Source organism: Sarcophilus harrisii, chromosome 6 (genome assembly GCF_902635505.1).
Source record: "Sarcophilus harrisii chromosome 6, mSarHar1.11, whole genome shotgun sequence".
Classification (NCBI taxonomy): domain Eukaryota; kingdom Metazoa; phylum Chordata; class Mammalia; order Dasyuromorphia; family Dasyuridae; genus Sarcophilus; species Sarcophilus harrisii.
The window spans coordinates 231,952,574-231,974,258 of NC_045431.1; the positions used below are offsets into that span (position 1 = coordinate 231,952,574).

A 21,685-nucleotide genomic window follows, 5' to 3' on the forward strand; every position below is an offset into this window, starting at 1 on the left:
ATAGGCTCAAGGAAAACAGAAGAAAGGAAAAAATGCATCAGATATATAAATTGCCTGCCTATATCAACAAATACAAGCTACGATCTGGCTGGTAGTCTGGTCTTGCTCTTGTCACACAGAAGACCCAGATTTTGAAAGAACATAGCCAGGGATGTCTAAAAAGGAGAGAGCAGACAGGTAACAATGCAATGCTCGGTTCTTCTGGGTAGGAGAGCACCACCAGCATACTGAGCAAGTACGAAAGACTCACTGGAGAAAGTGGAGATCAAATAAAAAATGATGGGAAAAAAGAAATCAAACCCAACCCATTCGACCTAGCCCACCTTCTACAGCTAATCTCTGGAAAGTAGCAGAAAATCTTAAAGTTTCTCAAGAAGAAAAAAAGAAAAAAGAAGGGATGATGAACTACATGGTACTCCATAAGTGAATTAACACTTCTAAGTCAAAAAACTCACTTTTATTTTTATAAGAACCATTCTAAAACACTTCATCCACACTTATGCCTTCCTAATAATGGCTACAAACTCCAGTTTGGCTTTTTCCCAGTGACTACATGGTATATTCAGGATCTTGTCACGAGGAGGGAAGAGGGAAATAGTATTTTATTTTTCCAGTTAATTTTCAATATTCATTTTTAAAATAAGATTTTAAGTTTCAATTTTTTTCTCCCTCTGTCTTCTCCTCCTTAAGATAGCAAGCAAAATATTATAGGTTATACTTGTGCAATCATGTAAACTTACTTCCACAGCAGACATGTTGTGAAAGAAGAAAACAGAACAAAAGGGGTAAATCCATAAAAAAATAAAGAAAGCAAAAATAGTATGGTTTTTTTTTTTTGTGCATTCGAACTCCATTAATTTTTTTTCTGGATGTGGATAGCATTTTCATCATAAGTCCTTTGGAAGTGTCTTGGAGCACTGTCTTGCTAAGAAGAGGTAAATCCATCACAGTTGTTCATTGCACAATGTTGCTGTTACTGTATATAATGTTCTCCTGGTTCTATTCACTCCTCTCAACATCATTTCATCTAAGTCTTTATTTTTCTGAAATCCACCTGCTCATCATTTCTTACAGTGCCCAGTATTTCTTTATATTCCTATACCACAATTTCCAATTTTTTTTGCCATCACAAAAAGACCTGCTATAAAAATTTTTGTACATGAGATCCAGTAGTGGTGGCCTTGCTGGATCAAAGGGAATATGCAGTTTCACTGCCCTTTGGATTAAAGAATATGTATTTTCACCAGAAGGACCCTTCCAGTCCTAAATCTATAGTCCCATGACAACACTGTGTCTGATCCTATAAAGACAAGTCTGCTTTTTTAAAAAAACAGTTGTTAGACAATAAGAGTGACCAGATTCTGAGTGAGAAGCTGGGGTATAGTGCACAGGCCATACACCACTCTGGACTCAATGACCTCATCTCAGCTGCTCAGAGACTTGTTCCAGTCTGCAAAATTTTAAAGCATCCTTGGTCAGTACGCTTTGAAATCAGGGGACAAAATCTTCATTTCCCAGCAAACAGCCAAAAAGCTTCAGAAGAGACCAAAAATGGGGACACAAGTGAGAACCTTACTCAAGAATCCTCTTGGGAAGAAAGATGTAAATTTATTTTTTCTATGCCGTAGACACCAAGCTGCACTTGTGATGAGAAATGGTTAGGTAAGATGGAATTCTAAGTGACTACCTTCAGCTCTCTTAACTTTAAAGCTTTGTCATGATATTAATGCTGAGGATTCCCTGAATAAAAAAGGAAAAGTTCCTAGGTATTCAAAACAACTAGGTGGCACAGGAAATAGAGCACTGAGCCAAGAGTCAGGAAGACCTGGCCTCAGACACTAGCTATGGAACCATGGGCTAGTTTGTCTCAGTTTCCTCAATTATATTTAACGTTTCTGTATGTGTGTTTTTATGCCCTAATATGTGGTCAATATTTCTGAATGTACCATGCCATGCCCAGCTGAGAAAAAGATATACTCCTTTCTACTGCCAATCAATACTCTCCAGAGGTCTATTGTATTGAACTTTTCTAAAATTCTATCCATCTCCTTAGCTTCTTTCTTATTTATTTTATACTTTTATTTATCTATATTTAAGAGGGATAGATTGAAGTCCATTCCCCATTAATAGTTTTAAAACTATTTTCTCTTGTAACTCATTTTTACAATGAAGTTGTAAACTTTACCATGAAGAATTAGATGTAATGCCATTTGCCACATATTTGTTCAGTATTGATATTCATTCATAGAGTGATGCCTTCTACTAACACGTAATTTCCCAGTTTGTCTCTTTTGAATGGGTTTAATTTTGCTTTTGTCCGAGATCAGATATTTCTGATTTTTTAAAATTTAATAGAAGCATAATAGATTTGTCTGAGATCATGGCTATACGCCTGACTTTTTTTTACTTTAGTTAAAGCATAATAGATTCTTCTTATTTTAATTCTTGCATATACCTTCTGTCTCAAGTGTTTCTCTTATAAACAATGTATTGTTGGATTCTAATTTCTAATCCATTTTGCTATATTTTTCTATTTTATGGGTGAGTTCTGCCCATTTGCATTTACAGTTTTGACTAGTGAGTACAATTATACCAATTCTATTTTCTTATACTTATCCTTTTTTTTTTAACTCTATCCCATCCTCAACAGTCTGCTCTGCTTCTGTTTATTGCCTCTTATTCCCCACTTTATCCCTTCCCTCCTTTTCCCTGACCCTTTTTCTGTCCTGCTTCCCTGCTGAGTAAGATGAATCTCTATATGCTAAGCGTATTTATTTTTCCTTCCTTGAACTAGTTCAGATAAGAGTAAGACTCAACTGTTACCCATTCCTCCTTCTACTTCCCCCTCTACTATATAAACTCTTCCTTGCACACCTTATATAGATGAGGAAAATTTCCCCTTCCCCAATTTTTCCATTCTTCTTTTAGAGCATTACGATATAATAAAATCTCATCTATGGCCTCTATCTACTTAGACTCCATTTAAGATCTCTAATGATAAAGTTCTGAAAGGATCTTCTCATCATATAAGAAGAGAAACATCTTAACTTTGTTTAGTTCCTTATGATTTCTCCCTCATATTTACCTTTTTATGCCTGTGTTAAGGTCCTGTGTTTAAATTAAAATTTCTATGAAGCTCTGGTCTTTTCATCGGGAATGCTTGAAAGTCTGTTTCATTAAACACTCGTTTTCCCCCTGTAGGATTATATGCAGTATTGCAGTATGCTATTCTTTGCTATATTCCTAGACGGTTTTCCTTCTGAAATACCATATTCCAGGCATTTTTATTATTTCTATATAGTGGTGTCTGCTAAATCTTGTGTGATACCATGATTCCCTGTTACCTGAATTCTTTCTTTCCTGCTTGCTATGTGAACTGAGAATTCTAGATTTTAGGTATAATAGTCTTGGAAATTTTCATCTTGGGAATTTCTTTCAAGTCCTCAGTGGATTCTTTCAATTTCTACTTTTGCTCTCTGATTTTTAGCTATCTAAACAGTTTTTCTTTAAGATTTCTATTAATATGTCTAGGCTTCTTTTTCTTAATGGCTTTTGGGTAGTCTACTGATTATTAAACTATCTCCTGAATCTATTTTCCTATGAAAATAGTTGTTTTTTCCTATGGGGTATTTCACATTTTCTTCATTTTTCAGTTATTTTACCTTGTTTTATTATTTCTTGAGGTTTGGTGGACTTAATAGCTTACATTTGGCCAATTCTTATTTTTAATGAGTTATTTTCTTCAGTAACATTTTGTACCTTTTAATTCTCTTTTCATAATTTTCTTGCACAATTCTCAGTTTTTTTCTCCATTTTTTCCTCTACCATTCTCATTCAGTATTAAAAATAACATTTTTTTGCTCTTCAAATATCTTCACCTCTTTAAGAATTCTTTGGGGCTTGCGTCCAATTACATGTTCCTTTAAGATTTTACTTATCAATGTTTTCAAGTCATTGTCTTTTTCTGTGTTTGTGTCTTGAGTTACTGTTACTATAGTGGCTTGTTCTGATCAGGTTCTTTTCTTTTTTCTTGGTCTGCTCATTCTTTTAGTTGATTTTGGACTTTATTTTGGTTTGGGGCTCTGCTCATTTTGGGGGGGGGGGCGGGGAGCTGGTGATGTTTGGGTTGAGTTTGCCCTTTTATGTCCCTTCTGCTATTTTTACAGCTCCATCTGGGGGCCTGAAAATCTTCAGTGCTTCCAAGGTGGTATGGCCTGAGGAGATGTTTATTCACTACCCTTTTGGTATGAACTCTGCAAGTTCCTGACCCAAGTCTGGGTCTGTTGAATTATGTGTGGTTGAGTTTCAGTAGACTACTGCTGGACTCCGCCGCTGTTAGCCCACTAGAGGAATAACTGAATTGCTAGACTGCACTTTGGTTTTGGTTTCCTGTCCTCATTATCCACTGCAAGTGGAATCCTTAAAGGTTAGGACTCAGCCTTCACCTCTGCTCTTGGAGTCAGAGTCAGCGAAGTTTTTGGAACTTGTTCCTTGTACCATACACAGGGAGGGACTTAAACACTTCAGCTCACGACTGCTTCTCTCTACCACAGAACTGGGTAATGGCTAACAGTTTCCAGATGGCACTGGCTCCTTCTCCTGGTTCTGGTTCAGGAATTTCCTAGGATCCCTTTCTGACCCCGGAGTACTAGTTCCTCACCTTACTCACTTCCCATGGATGGCACTACTGCTGCCCCTGCAGTTGCTGCACTCCTGGCCAGCCTCCATGTCCTCAGACCTCTCTATATTCCTGAGACGTACTGGACTGGAAAAGAGACTCCTGGTGACTATTCCTTAGCTTTCCCAATCAGAATTTGGCACGGTGCTTTGGGTGAGCTGGACAAAAACGCGGACTTTCACTCTGCCATCTGGGCTCTACCCCATAGTAACTCTTAAAGGCCTCAGTATCCTCAACTGTAAAATGGGGATAATAATAGATAAAACCTACCTCTCCAGGTTGTTGTAAGAATCAGATGAAATAATATTTCTAAGTTGCTTAGCATAGGCCGGGCATGAAGTTGGCACTATATAAATGCTATCCTTTTAATAATTTAATAATGCTTCTTCCCATTCCTTGTTCTCCTTCTTATACAAAACTTAATTCCAATGTAGTTTTTATTTAGTTTTATTTCACACTGTTCTCCTTCATATGCCTTATCATAATTATCCTGGGGAGAAGGGGGTAAAGTCCCTGGATGGCCTAACATAACCCAAGGGGTAAAAAGGATAGGAAAACGGGTTCTATCCCACCTTCCCTGCAATCAGAATGAGACCTGTTGAAGACCTTAGCTTAAAAAGGCCCAAGTCTCCTATTGCATCCAGGGCCACCTCCAGTCATCCTGATCTGTGTCTGGCCACTGGACCCAGATGGCTCTGGAGGGGACAGTGAGGCAGATGCCCTTGACCAGCCCTCCCCCACTTCAATCCAACTTGCTTGCATGTCATGGCATCCCCTCCCTGATGTCCTCTTGGAGAATGAAGAACAAACAGCAGCAAATCACAGGCCTTGTCTCCTTTCCCCTTTCAAGGCTAATACTCAACTTTTTTCTGAAGTTGTACAAGCTTCTGGTAGTCTACATTCTGAGATGATACCAGCCCCTTGTTGGAGCTTGTAACCTACCTCTGACCAAAACAACTATAAGTCCCATTAGGGAAAAAAATTATTCACAGGAGTCTCCACTAAAAAAAAAAGTGAGGCGACCACTAAGAACAAACAGTGCCCAGATGTGGTATAACAACGTCCTCCACAAGAGAGGTACTAAATACACAGGCCACAGACGCTCCTGAGTGAGACCCAAACCAGGTCAAAGGGTAACTGGGGATCCTTAACAACAAAACACAGACACTGAGAATGGGTGCGTTCCTCAATTCTGTGGCCACAGGGGGCCTCCATTTCTATTGGAGTTTTGACACTCCCCCTCCCCCCCATAACACCTGACAAGTAGTCACCTAACGTCTGCTTGAACACTTCTAAGAAGGAGAGCCCAGTACTTCCCCAAACAGATAACATTTCTTAGGAGCATGCTGATGCACACACCCAACTTTTTCCCTCCCTAACCTGTCTTTTACCACCTTCAGTTTTCTTCCTCAATTCATACCCAAATTCTATCTATATCCTTTTTCAACTTGAGGATTTCTCCTAGCTCCCTTTCCCACTTTAGTCAGGATGGCCCCTCTAGAACCATCTCTGCTGCCCTTCTATCTCTGGTTGCTCCCAGGAAGCATTTAAAAAAACCATGAATTTCAAATTCTTTCCCTCCAGCTCTTCTCCAACCACTGAAAAGGTAAGCAATATGATGCCCATTATACATGTGAAGTCATGCAAAACATTTCCATACTGACACGTTGTGTCAAAAAAAAGTCAAGAAAAAATTTACAATTTAAAACTAACATGCTTCAATCTGCCCTCAAGAGTTCATCAGTTTTCTCTGAAGTTTGATCCATTTTTCAGCATGAGTCATCTGGAATTGTCATGGATCAATGTCTTGATCAGAGTACCAAAGTCTTTAACAGCTGATCATCACTAGTAGTGTTGCTATTACTGTGTATGAGGTTCTACTCACTTCACTTTGCATCAGTTCATATATATTTTCCCAGGTTTTCCTGAAACCATCCTATTTGTCCTTTCTTATAGCACAATGGCATTGTATCACAATTATATACCATAATTTGTTCATCCATTCCCCAACTGATGAGAATCCTTTCAGTTTCCAATACTTTGCCATCACAAAAAAACTATTATAATTTTTTTTTTTACATATAGGTCCATTTCTCTTTTCTTTGATCTTTTTGAAATACATGGCTAGTTATGGCATTACTGTGTCAAAGACTACACACAGTTTTATAGCCCTTTGGATATAGTTCCAAATTGTTCTTTTAAATGGCAAACCAGTTAACAACTCCTCCAACAGCACATTACTGTACCTTTTCCAAGTCCCTTCCAGCATATGTCCCTTTCTTTTTTTGTCAGGTTAGCCATTTTATAGAGGCCAGGTATATTTCACAGCTGTTTTGATTTGCATTTCTCCAAGCAATAGTGATTTAGAGCATTTTTATGTAACTATTGTACCTTCAATTCTTCTGAAAGCTACCTATCCATATTCTTCAGCTACTTATCTATTGGTGAATGATTCATATTTTTGTATATGTGATTATTCTCTATGTATTTAAATAATTAGGGCTTTATCAGAGAAATTTGATATAAAATTTTCTACCAGTTTCCTACTTTCCTTCTATTTTGACTACATTGGTTTTGTTTGTGCAAAAGCTCTTTAAAACTTAATATAACCAAAATTATCCATTTTACTTCCTGTGATCTTCTCTAACACATTTGGTCATAAAGACTTCCTTTATCTAGACATCTGGGAGGTACATTTTTCCATGTTTTTCTGATTTGCTTTTAATCATCCTTTATTATCTAAATCATATTTTTCCTTTACCTTGGTATACAGTGTGGGATGCTAACACATGCCTAGTTTCTGCCAGACTACTTTCTAGTTTTCCCAGCAATTTTTACTGAATAACAAATCTTGCTCAGGAAGATTGGATCTTTGAGTTTATCAAACACTAGGCTCATGAGATCACTTACTTCTACTGATCCACCAACTCTTATACAGTACCAGCTTGTTTTAATGATTATCTGCTGTAGTACAGTTTGAAATCTGGCATTACTAGACCCACTTCCTTCACTTTTTTCCTCATTCATTCCCTTGATATTCTTGACTTCTTATTTTTCTGGATGAATTTTGTTATTATTTTCCCCTAGTTCTATAAAATAATTTTTGGTACTGAATAAGTGAATTAACTTAAGTAGAACTGTCATTTTTATTATACTGGCTCAGCCTAACCCTGAGAAATGAATTTCTCCAACTCTTTAGATGTGCCTCTGTTTGTATGAAAGTTGTTTTGTAAATGTCTTTATGTAATTCCTAGGCACATTTTAGCAGACAGACTTCTAAGTATTTTATGTTATTTGAAGTTTTTTTATTATTTTAATTTTTTTGCTGAGGTAATTGGAGTTAAATGACTTTCCCAGGGTCACACAGATAGGAAGTGTTAAGTGTCTAAGGCCAGATTTGAACTCAAGTCCTCCTGAAGTCAGGGCTGGTACTCTATCCACTGCAACAAGTCCCCTACAATTATTTAATGGATTTTCTTTTTCCATATCTCTTCCTACTAGATTTTGTTGATGATACACAGAAATGTTGATGATTTATGTGCAGTTATTTTATATTCTGCAACTTTATTAAAGTTATTAGTCTTTGTGACTAGTTTTTTAATTAATTTCCTAGGATTATCTAAGTATACCATCACATCCTCTGAAGAGTGACAGCTTTATTTTTTCATTGTCTATTCTTATTCTTTTCAAGTATTTTTACTTAAAGATTTACTCCACACCTTTTCTCCATCTCAACAGAAGGATACATTCTGAAAGTGTCTAGGAGAACAATTCATGAAAGCAATTAGGAAAAAAAATAGAAGAACAACAGCTGCCCTGGACAAGTATGACATCTTCATCTATGATAAACCTAAATCGTTGATTCTACAAACATTTCAGCATGTGCTACATACAACGACTCAAACCAGGCATCTAAATTATGCTCTCTCCACAATCACATTCTGAATTATCAAGTCATCTTTTAAAATATTTCTTATTCAGAAAGTTCCATTCAGCCCTGAGGCTGAACCGATGAACTGATGCCTTCTTCAGTTGATGAGATCTGAGGTTTTCCAAGGTAACTAAACCAGAATAATGGGATACCTCCAACTTATTAGTATATAATCCAGGGTCTGGCACATTTTAGGTGCTTAATCAATATTGTTAATTGATCCTCTCTTAGTGATACAGAATTAAGACCAAACAAAATGAAATCTCCATGTAGATATTTACACACACCTATGAGTCTTTGCATTCCAGACTCTCCAAGTCTCTTCTGCAGGGAAGCACACCAGTGGTGGCTGCATGTAGAAAAGCAAACACTGGGGACCTATCTGTATACAGCAGCCTGTTCTCTGGCTATTGCTGAGTCTAAAAGCACCACGGGAACAGCAGCTATTTAGGTCAAAAGGGGGAGAAGGACACCAAATCTTGTAGCCACAGAAGGGAACCAATTAAGGAAACTGACTGTATTCCTCCAAACCAGATTTTACCTGGGATACTGATTTTTGTGACATCTCACTAGATCTCCATTATCTCTTATTCAAAAGTAGAAACTTTCAGGAGGAGCCCAATACAAGCAAAAACCACTTGATAGCTCAATTGTTACTAAGCCTACTTCTTATAATAACTTTTTAAAGCATTCTTTGAAGATCGCCTTCTAAGTTCTTATCCAGTTTGATTCTAGGTTACCTGGCAAATCTAGTGGTTATGAGAAACACAAGACAGCATTACACAGCTACCCTGACCACTTTCAGAAGTTCAAGGTTGCTCAAGAAAAGTTCTCCATGAGAATTAAAAAAAAAAAAGTTTTCTTGCTAATTGTACAGCTGGGGATACCTTTCAGATAAGACAATGTAGGCCAACTTTCATAATCGTAAACTTTTCAAAAACCATAAATGTGAATTAGCATTGTCAGTGCATTGAGACACTCCACCTTTAGATGATAATGGGATCTGACGTAACATGTTTTGAAACACAAATACAAGATCCACCAAATATCTAAAATAGGCCATTCAGCTTTATCTGTGGCTTAATCTTATAAAGGCTCATTATGTGATAGTTTAAGGTGGGTCTTTTGTTTTGATTAGTGCCATAAATATATTTTAAAAGTTTACTCTGCCTAGCTTCTAGTAAAAAAATGTGAAACTTGGGGAAATACAATTACATTTTTATTTACTAGTGCTAATCAAGGCTTTGGGAACATAAAATGGACTTTAAGATTATCAACTATATAAGATGAAACTGAAGTTTGGGATTTTCCTAATTAACAAAATCTCAAGTAAAATTCTTCCACATAAACCATATGCTTCAGACAGCTTGAAACAGTTAGAAAAGCTTACTAAACCCTTGCACATTATAGGCAGTTAACAAACATTTTAGGAAAAGAAAAATCTTCAGCTAGAGATGCTTGGGATCATAGTTTTAAGAGCTGTGAAAAGTTTGGGTGGGCCATCCCAACACAGAGGTCTCACTGACATCATCTCCAACAAGTGGTTTTTCAGCTTGTCTCTATCAGTAGTGAAAGAAATCTCACTCCCTCTCATTAGACAAGTGTATGGCATCCCTAAAATAGTTCTAACTGCTAGGAAGCTCTTCTGCGTAATAAGCCAGATTTCTGTCTTCCCGGCACGGCTGACTTTTGCCCCTGGAACCACAGGAAATGCGCCTGCCCCATCTGGTACCTGTCAGGCTTTTGACTATTGAGAGACAGTTGTTCTGTGCCCTTCCCCCAAGTCCTTTCTTTTCCAAGCTCAGTACTCCCCAGTCTTCCAAACTGCTCCCTCTGACAATGTGGATGAGATTCTGGTTGCCCCTCAGTGTCACTTTCTGCAACATTCTGGGGACGCTCTGACTACGCCCGAGAGCAGTCTGGAGGCCTGGAAACCGGACATCTTGTAAAGCATCTCAGAGTGGAGGAGCCTCTATGGGCGGCTGCACTTAGCTGATTCCTGGGCTGCTTTTTAAGTACGTCTACTCCCACTCTCCAGGAGCAGCTCCCTTGTCAGATGTCTCCTAACTATCGGTCCTCAAGAGTAGGGTCTCTTGTTCTATTTATTTTAGTATCACATCTACTAACTAGCCTAATATGTTGCCCATCCTTTATGATTAATACATATTTGTTTCAGATCACTAAATCTGCTTAGTGCTATTAATAGTGGAACAACACAACTCATAGTTAATATTTTAAAAACAGATAAAAACAGCAAGAGGGCTGTGTACTAAAATTGGCTATTACTTAATGATATTTGGAAGAAAAAAATACACAAGAAGAGAACTTACCTGATGAACCTGAATTTCCACTTTAAGAGCCTCCTGTAGAGTCTGCAACTCCATCCTCTAACTTCTCCACTTTTTCTAATGTTTCTGCTAATTCTACAGTTTCTTCAGTCTTTGTTCAAAATGCTAAAGGTCTTCTCACTTGCAGCTGTAGATCACAAAAATTACATTTGATAAAGAAACATATTCATAGCAATAATATAAACACCAAAAACACAAACTTGCATAATACGGGATAAATTCCACACTTAACATTAACTTTCCTAAAAGTTAAGAATAAATTGAGCATAGGCAGAATGGATTCCTATTAACCATTGAATTTATTCTTGTGAACATTATAGTGTTCAATACACTTTGCTTAAACATTTCCAGCCATGAATAGAGGTCTCTCTCCTTGCACTTAAACACCATATTAAGCAAACTTCAAAATACTGTCATCTGGAGAAGGCCAGCTCAGAGAGGGAAAGTTCTCCTGCATTTCTATTTACAGGAACAGGGAGAAGAGAGGATGTTATACATTCAACAGTTTCACAAAGGTAGGGTGTTTGGCAAAGAAATTGGAAAGAGAAGAGGGTTATAGCGGGTTGAAGGGGAGATTTCACTAATAAAACAGACAAAACTACACTCCTGGGAAAATACTTTTAAAGCCCGGAACTTTGGAACACACACAAAATTGCTAGAACCATTAAAATATTAAGATGCTAAAACATTATACGAAGATTGCTGAACATGTGTAATAGTCAATTTTAAAAAAATCTGATCATTTTCAATACTACATGGGCTCAAACTTCTTTAATAGTTTATAATTAATAGTTTATGGTTCCCTTTTTATTTATTTATGTATATTTTATACATATATATATTTAATTGGATATACATAAAAATCAAATAGCTTTAACTAAAAATTGAAGTTGCATTTTTATTCTTTGAAAACAAGTTTAAAAATTTAACTAAAAATGTTTCTGTAATATTTTCTATTCACTCAAGTTCTAAACTACAGCTGAGGACAAAGAGATAGCTGTAGTATAGAAGAGGCATTGAATTTTGAATTAAAGAACCTAGATGTTAATTCTGGCTTTACTACTTACTACTCTATGTGTTACTTAGCGTCTTTCCATCTCAGTTTCCTCATCTGTACAATGTGGTTATGGGAGTAATTGATCTCAGAGGTCAGGAATACCCATCAAAAAAGTCTTGACCCCTCAAAGTTTAGATTTTTTTTTTAATACCGATAGCAGTAATTAGCACCATGCTAATTAGTGAACTGCTGACTAGCTCAACTTGTGTGTCCTAAAGATAAACTGCAGCTCTAAAAACGTGGAGGGAAAGGTGAAGGAGCTAGCGGCAAATTTCATGTGGCCCAATGTGTTCCTTAGCAATAGAAAAAGTCAGGCTTTACATGGATGTTCTATGGGTCAATTTTGAGCCCAGCCTCCTGAAGTCTGCAGCTCATCATCAGGGATGAGCTTCTAACAGGGACATTTATTTGGCAAAAGGTTGTCAACCGTTCACCTCACTTGGAAATGAAATAAATGGTTTTTAAAAGCAATTGTAAAAATACTCCAAACTACTCATGCTAAAAGAGACCTGCGATCCCATCCCTTCTTCCCCTCGGGCAGCACAGATCCAAAGCTGGATGGAGCCTTGCAGGCCATCTCGTTCAACACTTTCTTTTTATGAAGGAAGAACTGAGGCCCCAAGAAGGCAGGAGGGTTACCCAAGTGCCCCCAAGACTAAGGGGCAGATGGCATACATCTGAACTCGAGCCTTCTGCCTCCAATACCATTGTTTTTTGATCTTTTCCAAGACCAAGATAGTATGAGGGGAACCCTTGAAAAGTAAAACTGTCTTAAGTTTATATAATTCATTTTATTGTGGCCTGCTTATTGTATAACAAAGGATGTATTCTTTACTAAATTTACTAAAGACAATTTATAAAGGTAATTTGTTCCAAAAGAAGCTCGAGCTTGACTGTTTTTAATATTTTAAAACTAACAAATGTGGTGCTTTAGGGTGAACCTAACCATGGCCACAGAGCGGGCACAATGCATTAAGGTACGTTGCCTTTTATCGCCCGATACAAACATCTCTCTCATTATGCAAAGAGTCTTCTCTATGATCCAGCCAATGCAGATCACTTTCACAAAGCTAAGTAGCACCAATCAAGACGCCTAAACTATTCTTTTTTTTTTTTTTAACTAACATAATTAACATTGCCATTTGGCTAATAAGGTAGTAGAATCTCCACTTTAAAAATCTATAGAGAGAAAGAGGCACGGCAAAGACTAGAAAAGTGAGGGAGAGGGAGAGAGGGGGATAAAGGGAAAGAGAAAAGGAGGAAGAGAGAGAGACAGAGACAAACAGAGAGATGTGGGAGAGGGAGACACGAGCACGAGCACTCTTACCCTATACCCAGGAAGAGAATCCCCACCCATGAGTGAGAGCGATGCTCAGGCTAAAGACTGGGCTGGAAGGAGAGACAGCAGAGGAACTGCTGGAAGAGACAATCACCCAGAACCCAGTGATGCTGCTGCAAGGGCTGCAGAAGAAGGTTGGGACAGAACCAGGGGTCACTGCCACAGTAAGTAAGGGGGCACGTTTAGCCAGGAAAGGGCCTGAGAAGGAGCAGAGTGACAGGCAGAAGAAACAGGAGGATGGGAGAGAAGAGAGCTGTCAGCAACGCCACATGCTGCCGGGGCTGGGGAGCCTAAGAGGGGTTTGCTGCAATGGCAGCCGTCAGGTCATGGGCAGCTTGGAAGAGAGTGCTTCAGGTGAGTGATGAAGTCCAGGAGGCAGACTGGAGCTATATAAAGCCCCTAGTGTAGATATTTGGCATTTTCAATAGGTCTAGGGCCTTGGAGAGAAGAGATCCAGCAGCGACGGCGGGAGTCAATGATGACTTGTTTCAGGGAAGCACTGGTAGAGCTTTGAGTACGAATACAAATGTACTATTATTAATATTATTGCGCTTCTGCATTATGATTGTGTTTCAATAGTTCTTACTCCCTCCTTTTAGGGCAGTGCTGAGCTCTCCCTGCTTCCTTGTTGGGCCTGGGTCATGTTGTTCTCCTTACGAAAGCTCTCCAGAGAGGATCTCCCCAGTCTACTCAAGGCCTTCCTCCAGGCCTTTGTCTATCTGTGGGTACCACTGCCGCAGCTGGGTTATCTTTTTTAATCATCTTTTCACTATACAACTGGCCTACCTCTCCTTTTCCAATCACGTTATTTATGGCTAATATCCCTTATACTGCATCTTGAAAACCACTGGCAACATCTGCAAGTCTGTTCTGCTTGTGTCATAATGCATCTTTCTTTTGGCTTTTGGGTCACCTGTAATTTTGATTCTTTGAAGACTATCTCATACTTCACAGCTACACACAACCTGGAGAATACTAAGGCTTTTAACAAATAAGACGGATAGGTTTTGGTATCTGGGATCCCTTGGAATCAATGAAACTGGCGTCTGATCTTCCACATGGAAACCAGCTTCCTTTCGTCTTCTTAATTCAATTCTAGATTAAGTTCACCACCCTGTTGGCAGAGCCAATCCTGCTAAAGGTCAAACATGTTTCAGAGTCTGGATAACATGACTGGTCATCCACTTGTTTTTTCTGTGTGGATTGTCAGGTCAAGCTGTGAAATGATGCTATGAACTGAATGAAGTCCTATATCATTGCAGACCTTATGTAATGAACACAAGATCAAACATAAACCAGAACACCTAAAAGACCTCACAATGAACAGGAATTCCCCTCCAATTTAGATTTTATATTCTCCGTGATAGTAGCCTCCAACTTTTATGCCCAATTTGATACTGGTAATCAGAAGACCAATGTACCTTTTCTGTGGCTTTTTCTATCAGGGAACCCTGTATCATTTCACCACATGCTTAGGAGACAACTTATGGAAAAGCAGTTTTTTAAAAAAATCAAAACACACAAGATCTCTACATTTCTCAAATTGTGTTACTACAAAGATGTAGTCTATTGGAGAAAATAGTTAATTGAAATATATCTAAACATTAATATTCATTAAGGATAATTTTTACAGCAGAGATCATTCTCAAAGATTCTACAGAAATGGAAAGTAGAAATATGAAGCACATATAAGTTACTAATATTCTCCTGTTTACTCTTGGGGGGTAATAATGTCATTTTTTCCTCAATCATTTGATATTCTCCCTCATTGAAGTATCTCAAAAATGTACCTCAAGCACAATCCAACTGTTTTTCTCAATTCCATCTTCCTAAATGACATTTCTGTCTTTTCATATACCTTAAGTATTGAGGAATTACAAGTTCAAATATGGCAGATCTACTGTCATTTGTGACAAGAATGGATTGTTACAAAAACACTGGCAAATTAGTCCTATTTTCCATCCGTTTCACGGTTCTTACCATGGGATCCACAGAGTGATTTGGGGGGGGGGGGTGTGCATTAATGTGGAAGAAAAAAATCACATCTTTATTTCAATATAATTGTTTTCCTTAGTAATCTTACATAATACATTTTGCATCTAGAATTTTATTCTGAGAAAGAGGTCAAAGCTTTCACCAAACTGAAATGGGTAGAGTACCCAATAAGTTTAAGAAGCCCTGAACATACCATTCTACCTCCAGTTTCATCTACCAAAAAAAAAGCTCTTGGGGTGATCTGGATTAGTTGTGGCTCATGCCATTAATTATTATTATTTTGAAATACTTAAATAATCCTTACTATACAAATGTCTTAATAAAACAACATTAAAAGACTGAATAATGATGATCACTGCTTTTTACATACATTTTAAGGTATTACACATATTAACTTATTTGATCCTTACAGTGGATTGTGAGGTGGATACTCCAGGTATGATTATCCTTTTATTGGTGAGGACAAAGGCTCAAGTTAAATGACAATACTGCTAGTTCAGTGCCAAAGGTAGGAAAAAATCTGGGTCCCAATTTACTTTAAGGCTAGCACTCATTTCACTGTTACCTTTTCATGATTTCTATGTTTATCATTTAGTAATTTTTTCAAATATTCTAATATAGTTCCAGAGTATATCAAAAACACTATGAAAACCATAGAATGTCCACTCTTGCTTTGACAGCTAGTTAGAAAGAAATACCAGTTTTAGTTTTAGAGTTATAGTGGTTAGCAGCAAGAACAACTACATCAGCTCAGCTGGATAAAGTATTATTACAAATCACACTCTTTTGCCATAAAGTCCTCAGTTAATAAACTCCAGCAAACCAAGCTTTTCACCTAGCCACTGTGCCTTCTCTCCATGGATTATATACACCGGACTATACATTAAACCTTCCCCTTGCTCCCTCACCCTTGCCTCCCATGACCTCCCTGCACTGTTAGAGAGTCCGACAGGCCCTGGCTTGGCTGGGAATAATCATGACCCTACGGCAGCAGCAGTCAGGGCAGGCTCCTCAGCCCCGTCCCTGGGCCCCCGCTGTTCCTGGACACCGTGACAGAAGCAAACCTCGCTTTTCTGTGGCCGCCCGGCGTTCCATCACCAAGCTGCCGGCGCTCTGCTCCAGTTTTGACCACGGACATGGGGCCACGTTCCATCCCTAGAGGTGCCTGGCAATGGGCATACATGCATATCACGCACTGGAGTAGAGCAGGATGCCAAGGAGGACAGGGCCTCGGGTGGAGCACTCCTTAGTAAAAGGCTGTTCCATGACTGCATGGCAAAGCCCTGCACCTTGCAAAATACGCATCCTTTGCAGTGAAGCAAGGGTAAAGGGCCAAGCTTCCTTTAGCACAACCCATCACTACAAAGTTAAGGGAAGGTTTTCTGAGACACAGGTGATTTAGAGATGCAACACCATCCATTTTTAAAGCACTGCACCTGGGAAGAGTGGCACCCTAAAAAGCAATAAAACTCAAAGGAGGTCTCTAACTTTTGCATTAAGTTACTCACCATTTAACAGAATAAAAAAAAAGAGGGACTTTGTCAGTAGTCTGTCAAAGATCTAATTTTATTTATTTATTGGTTGCAGAAGTCCAAGATTTTGGGGGGAGAGGGGGAGCTGTCAAAATGTATCTCCAAAAAGAGATGATATTCACTTGATGTTTGGCCACTAAACTCTTCTATACAAATTATAAGGTGTCAAATTAGATATCCAAAAAGCCAAGTGCATGGTGACTTAAAAGATTTAATTTGAACTAGATTAAAAAAAATATTTTTACCAAAAAACATATATTATTACCTTTCTCCTCTTACCCCCCCAAACTTTCTCTTCATTAAAAACAATACAAGTATAAGCACTTAGAAATTCAATACTATATACAAAAATCAATGAAATACAAAGTTAAGAATGTAAATAAATGTTTAAGAAGCAGGAATTTTCAAGACACACAGTTACATTAATCCAGTCATTTTGCACATAAATTAAGGTCCTTACATTTAAAAGCATATTAAGCAATACAAAACACAATGGAGGCCTTAACTTTTGAATTTTTTGACACTTCAATTCTCAAGCTCAACTATTACATTAAGAACACTTTTGGCAGAGAATACCTTTACATTTGAACAGATTATTAAATATAGGATCATGCCAGGTTTGTAGTATTAGTGGAAACACAAATACATCTAGATAACAGTCACGTAAAATTAGATAAGAATTCACTTTCACTCAGTGCAAATAGCAGAGCTTCATTTCTGGAATAAAGGTCTTTACAAAAATATACTATCTTGGATTATTACCCATAAAGCAAGACTTACCAAGTTTTGGAAAAGTCAGCTCTCCTTCAGCTCTCTGGTCCCCCTATTATAGACAAAAGAAAAAATAATTAGACTACAGCAAATATTTCATGACACAAAAGCAAAACTTTAAGGCTTAACAAGTAGCATCTGATTTTGAGAAGAAAAACATGCAACAAAACTTTAACGATGAGACTAAATTGAAGTAGATACAATAAGAAAAAAATCTAAGGATACTTTAATATTCCCTTCTTTCTAGTTTATTTTTTTTTAAAGTCAAATGAGTAGCTGAGGGTAACTTTTTCCCATAAATTATTAAGAAATGAAATACACCTGGTGCCTTTTTATTTGGAAAAAATAAAAACATATTAGTTAACCCAGTCTCATCTCCAACTAATGGCCTTGTTTGTTATTTTACATTTTAAAAAAAACTATTAAATTAGTATAGGTAAATCTAAAGTGAACTGGCTCACTTCTAACTCTTTTGACTATCCAAGGTAGGAAATTTTATTTGCATTTAAAATCTGTAACATAATAAATTTAAAATCTATCCTGAATTTGCATGTTTGCGCGCACACATAGGAATTGAATCTCTTCAATCTCTCATTTTTCATTTCTGAAATTAAAACAGAAATTAAAAAAAAAAGATTTTCCATAGTTCATCTCCCTAATGAGTGACCAAGCCAGAAGAAAACTTGGGATCTGCGAATCCCTAAGCCTGTTTTCAGACTGTAAAAACATTTATTGCCATTCCGAATGTCCACAAATTCCACTAATTCTGTTTGACTGTCTGGGACCTTTATGCCCTGTCAAGATCAGAAAAAGCAGCCTTTTTAAGGCAATTGGCAAAAAATATCATTTGTTTTGTTTCACCCTAATTCTCTAACCTGAAACAGTTTTATTTTTCTATTTTAATATACTCTTATGAATTCAAGGGTATCGTCCTTAAAAGTTATCTTCCTGATGATCTGTTAATACTAAATTACTTAAATCTTCTACACTGGAGGTGCCAAGCGTAGCTGCCCTAGCACTCCCTAATGCAGCCCAAACCAGATTAAAATGTAATTGGGAAATATTTAACAAATAAATAAAAATACAATATAACAGAGAATATTACATTTTAAAACTAAATCAATACACAGCCCTCAGGGATCCTTCTGTATGGATTAGTGGTTCCTGTTCCTATCTGAGTTGAACACTACTGGTCTACACCACACTCCTAGCCTATACATACAGTCCTTGACAGCAAGGACTTATTGATATTCCCCTAAAGCACAGTGTATTTTAGAAGGAATGGGGGTTAATTGTCTTTATTTGATCATTTAAGGATATTCAAGAAATTTTTAATTAAAATGCCATTTCCAAACAAACAGCAATCATTCCCTACCCAAAGCTATTTATTTCATCATTCCATTCCCTTTTCATTTCTCTTCATCAGCCCTTTTAAAAGTTTTCAGGCCTTCTAAGAAAGATGTAGAGGGTTATAATTTAGGAGTTTTAAATAGAGATTGACCCCAAGTTAGGAGCAACTGTTGATTAACTGATGAAATAAATCCATTTAAATATAATTTAAAACAAAAGTAATAATAATCATAGCAAACATAATAATAGCATCTATGTAAGGCTTTAAGGTTTGCAAAACACTTCAAAAATATTATCTCATTTAATACTCACAACAACCCTTAGAGGTGGGTGTAATTATTATAGTCATTTTATAAATGAGGAAACAGGCAGAGAATATAGTGAGTGAGGTGCCTTGCCCAGTGTCACACAGCCATCAAGTGTCTATAGCATTATGTGAACTCAGGTTTTCTGACTCTTAAGTCTCAGGCTCTAGAAGGGGCTACATAAAGCAGAGTTTTTGTGGTGGCAAAGAACTGGAAAGTGAGGGGATGCTCATCATCTGAGGAATGGACAGAATGTGATTGTGCTGTAAGAAATGACGAGCAGGTGGATTTCAGAGAATCCTGGAGAGACTTACATGAAATGATACAAAGTGAAATAAGCAGGACCAGGAGAACATTGTACACAGTAACAGCAAGATTGTGCAATAATCAATATGGATGACTTGGCTCTTCTCAGAAATACAGTGATCCAACAATTCCAAAGCACTCATGATGGAAAATGTCATCCATGTCCAGTGAAAGGACTATGGAGCCTGAATCCAAACATATTTTCACTTTTTTATTCATTTTTTTCCCATAGATTTTCCCTTTTGTTCTGTTTCTTCTTTCATGACAAGACTAATGTGGAAATATGTTTAACATGATTGTACATTATATGACCTATATTGGATTACTTGCCCATCTTGGAGAGGAGAGAGGAGAGGGGAAGTAGAAAAATTTTTAACTTAAAACTTATTTAAAAAAAAATAAAGTTGAAAACTATCTTTGCATGTAATTGGAAAAAATAAAAGTAAAAAGGGCTATATAAGCCAAAAAAGATAGTGGAAAGATTCAGACCTTGAGAAATGTGAAGAGAGGTACATCCCTTTCATGTGGGATAGTGGCGTAAGACTTGGCTTCTGAAATAGGCCCTGAAGGAAGAGAGAAACTTCTCTGGTAGGTGGGAAAGTCTGTTTTAGGCACGTGACAGGACATGAGGGAAGGCTTGGAAATGAAAAGAGTCCTGCTGACCTAAAATACTGAGTCCATGCATGGAAATGTTTGGGACAAGAATGGAAAGGTAAGTTGTGGAGGATCTTACAGGCCAGTATCAATCGCATGTATCTTATTCAATAGGTAAAAGGAAGACACTAAAGGGTTTGGGATAGAGGAAAGATATAAACAGTGATATACTAGAAAAATTAATTGTGTGGTGAGTAATGTAAAAGGACTAAAGAGACCCTAGGTGTGAAAACATTAGGGCTTAAGCAAAAGCAGCTGAGAAAAGACAATTATAGAAAAAATACAGAAATAGACAACAAAACTGACTGGATCTGTGATATATTATGAAATGTCAGAGTTGACTCGAGCCACAGAGGATGTTGCTATCAAGAGAAAGAAATTATCCAGAAAATTGGGGCGTGAGATTGGTGGGGCAGAAAGGAGAGGGATGTTGAGGCTGGCTTTGGACATGTTAGATTTGATGTCTTGGTGGGGGGCCTCCACCTAGATCATGAGTGAGGAACATCCAGCCCACGGACCATATATGGCCCATGAAATCATTTGGTCTAGCCCTGCGATGACGAGCTGAAAGCGAAGTACAACCTCCCACTGCTAAAGTTTTTTGTATGGTCCGAGAACGATGTTATAAATATCCAAAGGGCCCTTGGCAGAAAAAAGGTTTCCCACTCCCGATTTAGATGGAGATAATTCAAAAGAAAGATGGGAAAATGGGACCAGACTTCTGGGAAGAGGTTGAAGATGGAGATAAAAATGTGAAAGTCATCAGCATCCCCAACACATCTTCTTGCCAATATTTGGTCCCAGAGTTCATCCTTAACTGATGAAGAAGAACAGCAGAATTTTAGGGCTAGAAGAAGTTTTTGAAATTATTCAGTTCCTCTCCTTTGTTTTACAGATGGAAAACCCAAAACTCAGAAAGGTTTATGTGTCTTGCTCAAAAGCCACGAGCTATTAAATGGGGGAGGCTGAGGATCAGCCCAAGGCTCAGGCCAGAGCCGGCTTTCTCTTAGGGCCAGGGCCACTCCTCTTTAAGAGAACAGGGTCTGGCACCGGGGACCATCCTGCCAGCACAGCAAAGGCCGGCAGTCCCAAGGTGTGCCCTTCAAGCAGGGGCTGTGAAATCTGAATGAGGCCAGAGAACAAAGCATATCGATGTCAAAAAAACAAACACACAAACACCACATCGAGTCATCAGGAAACACCGAAGTGAAAACACGGCTTTAAAGAGAAGCTTTTCTTGTCACAGGGGAAGGGAGAGAAACTGTTTGGGAAGTGAAAAAGGAGAAAAGCTTAATAGTTCATCTATATTTAAACAGGAAGACTGAGGGTCACATAAAATACTGAAATCCTTTGGTCCAGCTGCCAAAGCACAGGACCTGCTCAATCCCCTGCCTAGGGTCACCACAGTACTCCTGGCAG

At 37.9% G+C, this 21,685-nt stretch overlaps 1 protein-coding gene across 11 annotated transcripts in view; it reads right to left on the reverse strand.

Moving 5' to 3' along the window:
- Positions 1–21,685, reverse strand: part of PHF21A (PHD finger protein 21A) — a 192,471-nt gene that overhangs the window by 142,056 nt on the left and 28,730 nt on the right. For all 11 annotated transcript variants that reach the window (XM_023506352.2, XM_031941304.1, XM_031941305.1 and 8 more), the window contains 2 exons: positions 17,661–17,703; positions 10,940–11,084 (listed from right to left, as the gene is read on the reverse strand). In XM_023506352.2, the coding sequence (XP_023362120.1) occupies positions 10,940–10,993 (54 nt within the window). In that variant the 5' untranslated portion in view covers positions 10,994–11,084; positions 17,661–17,703. The remainder of the gene's footprint in view (positions 1–10,939; positions 11,085–17,660; positions 17,704–21,685) is intronic.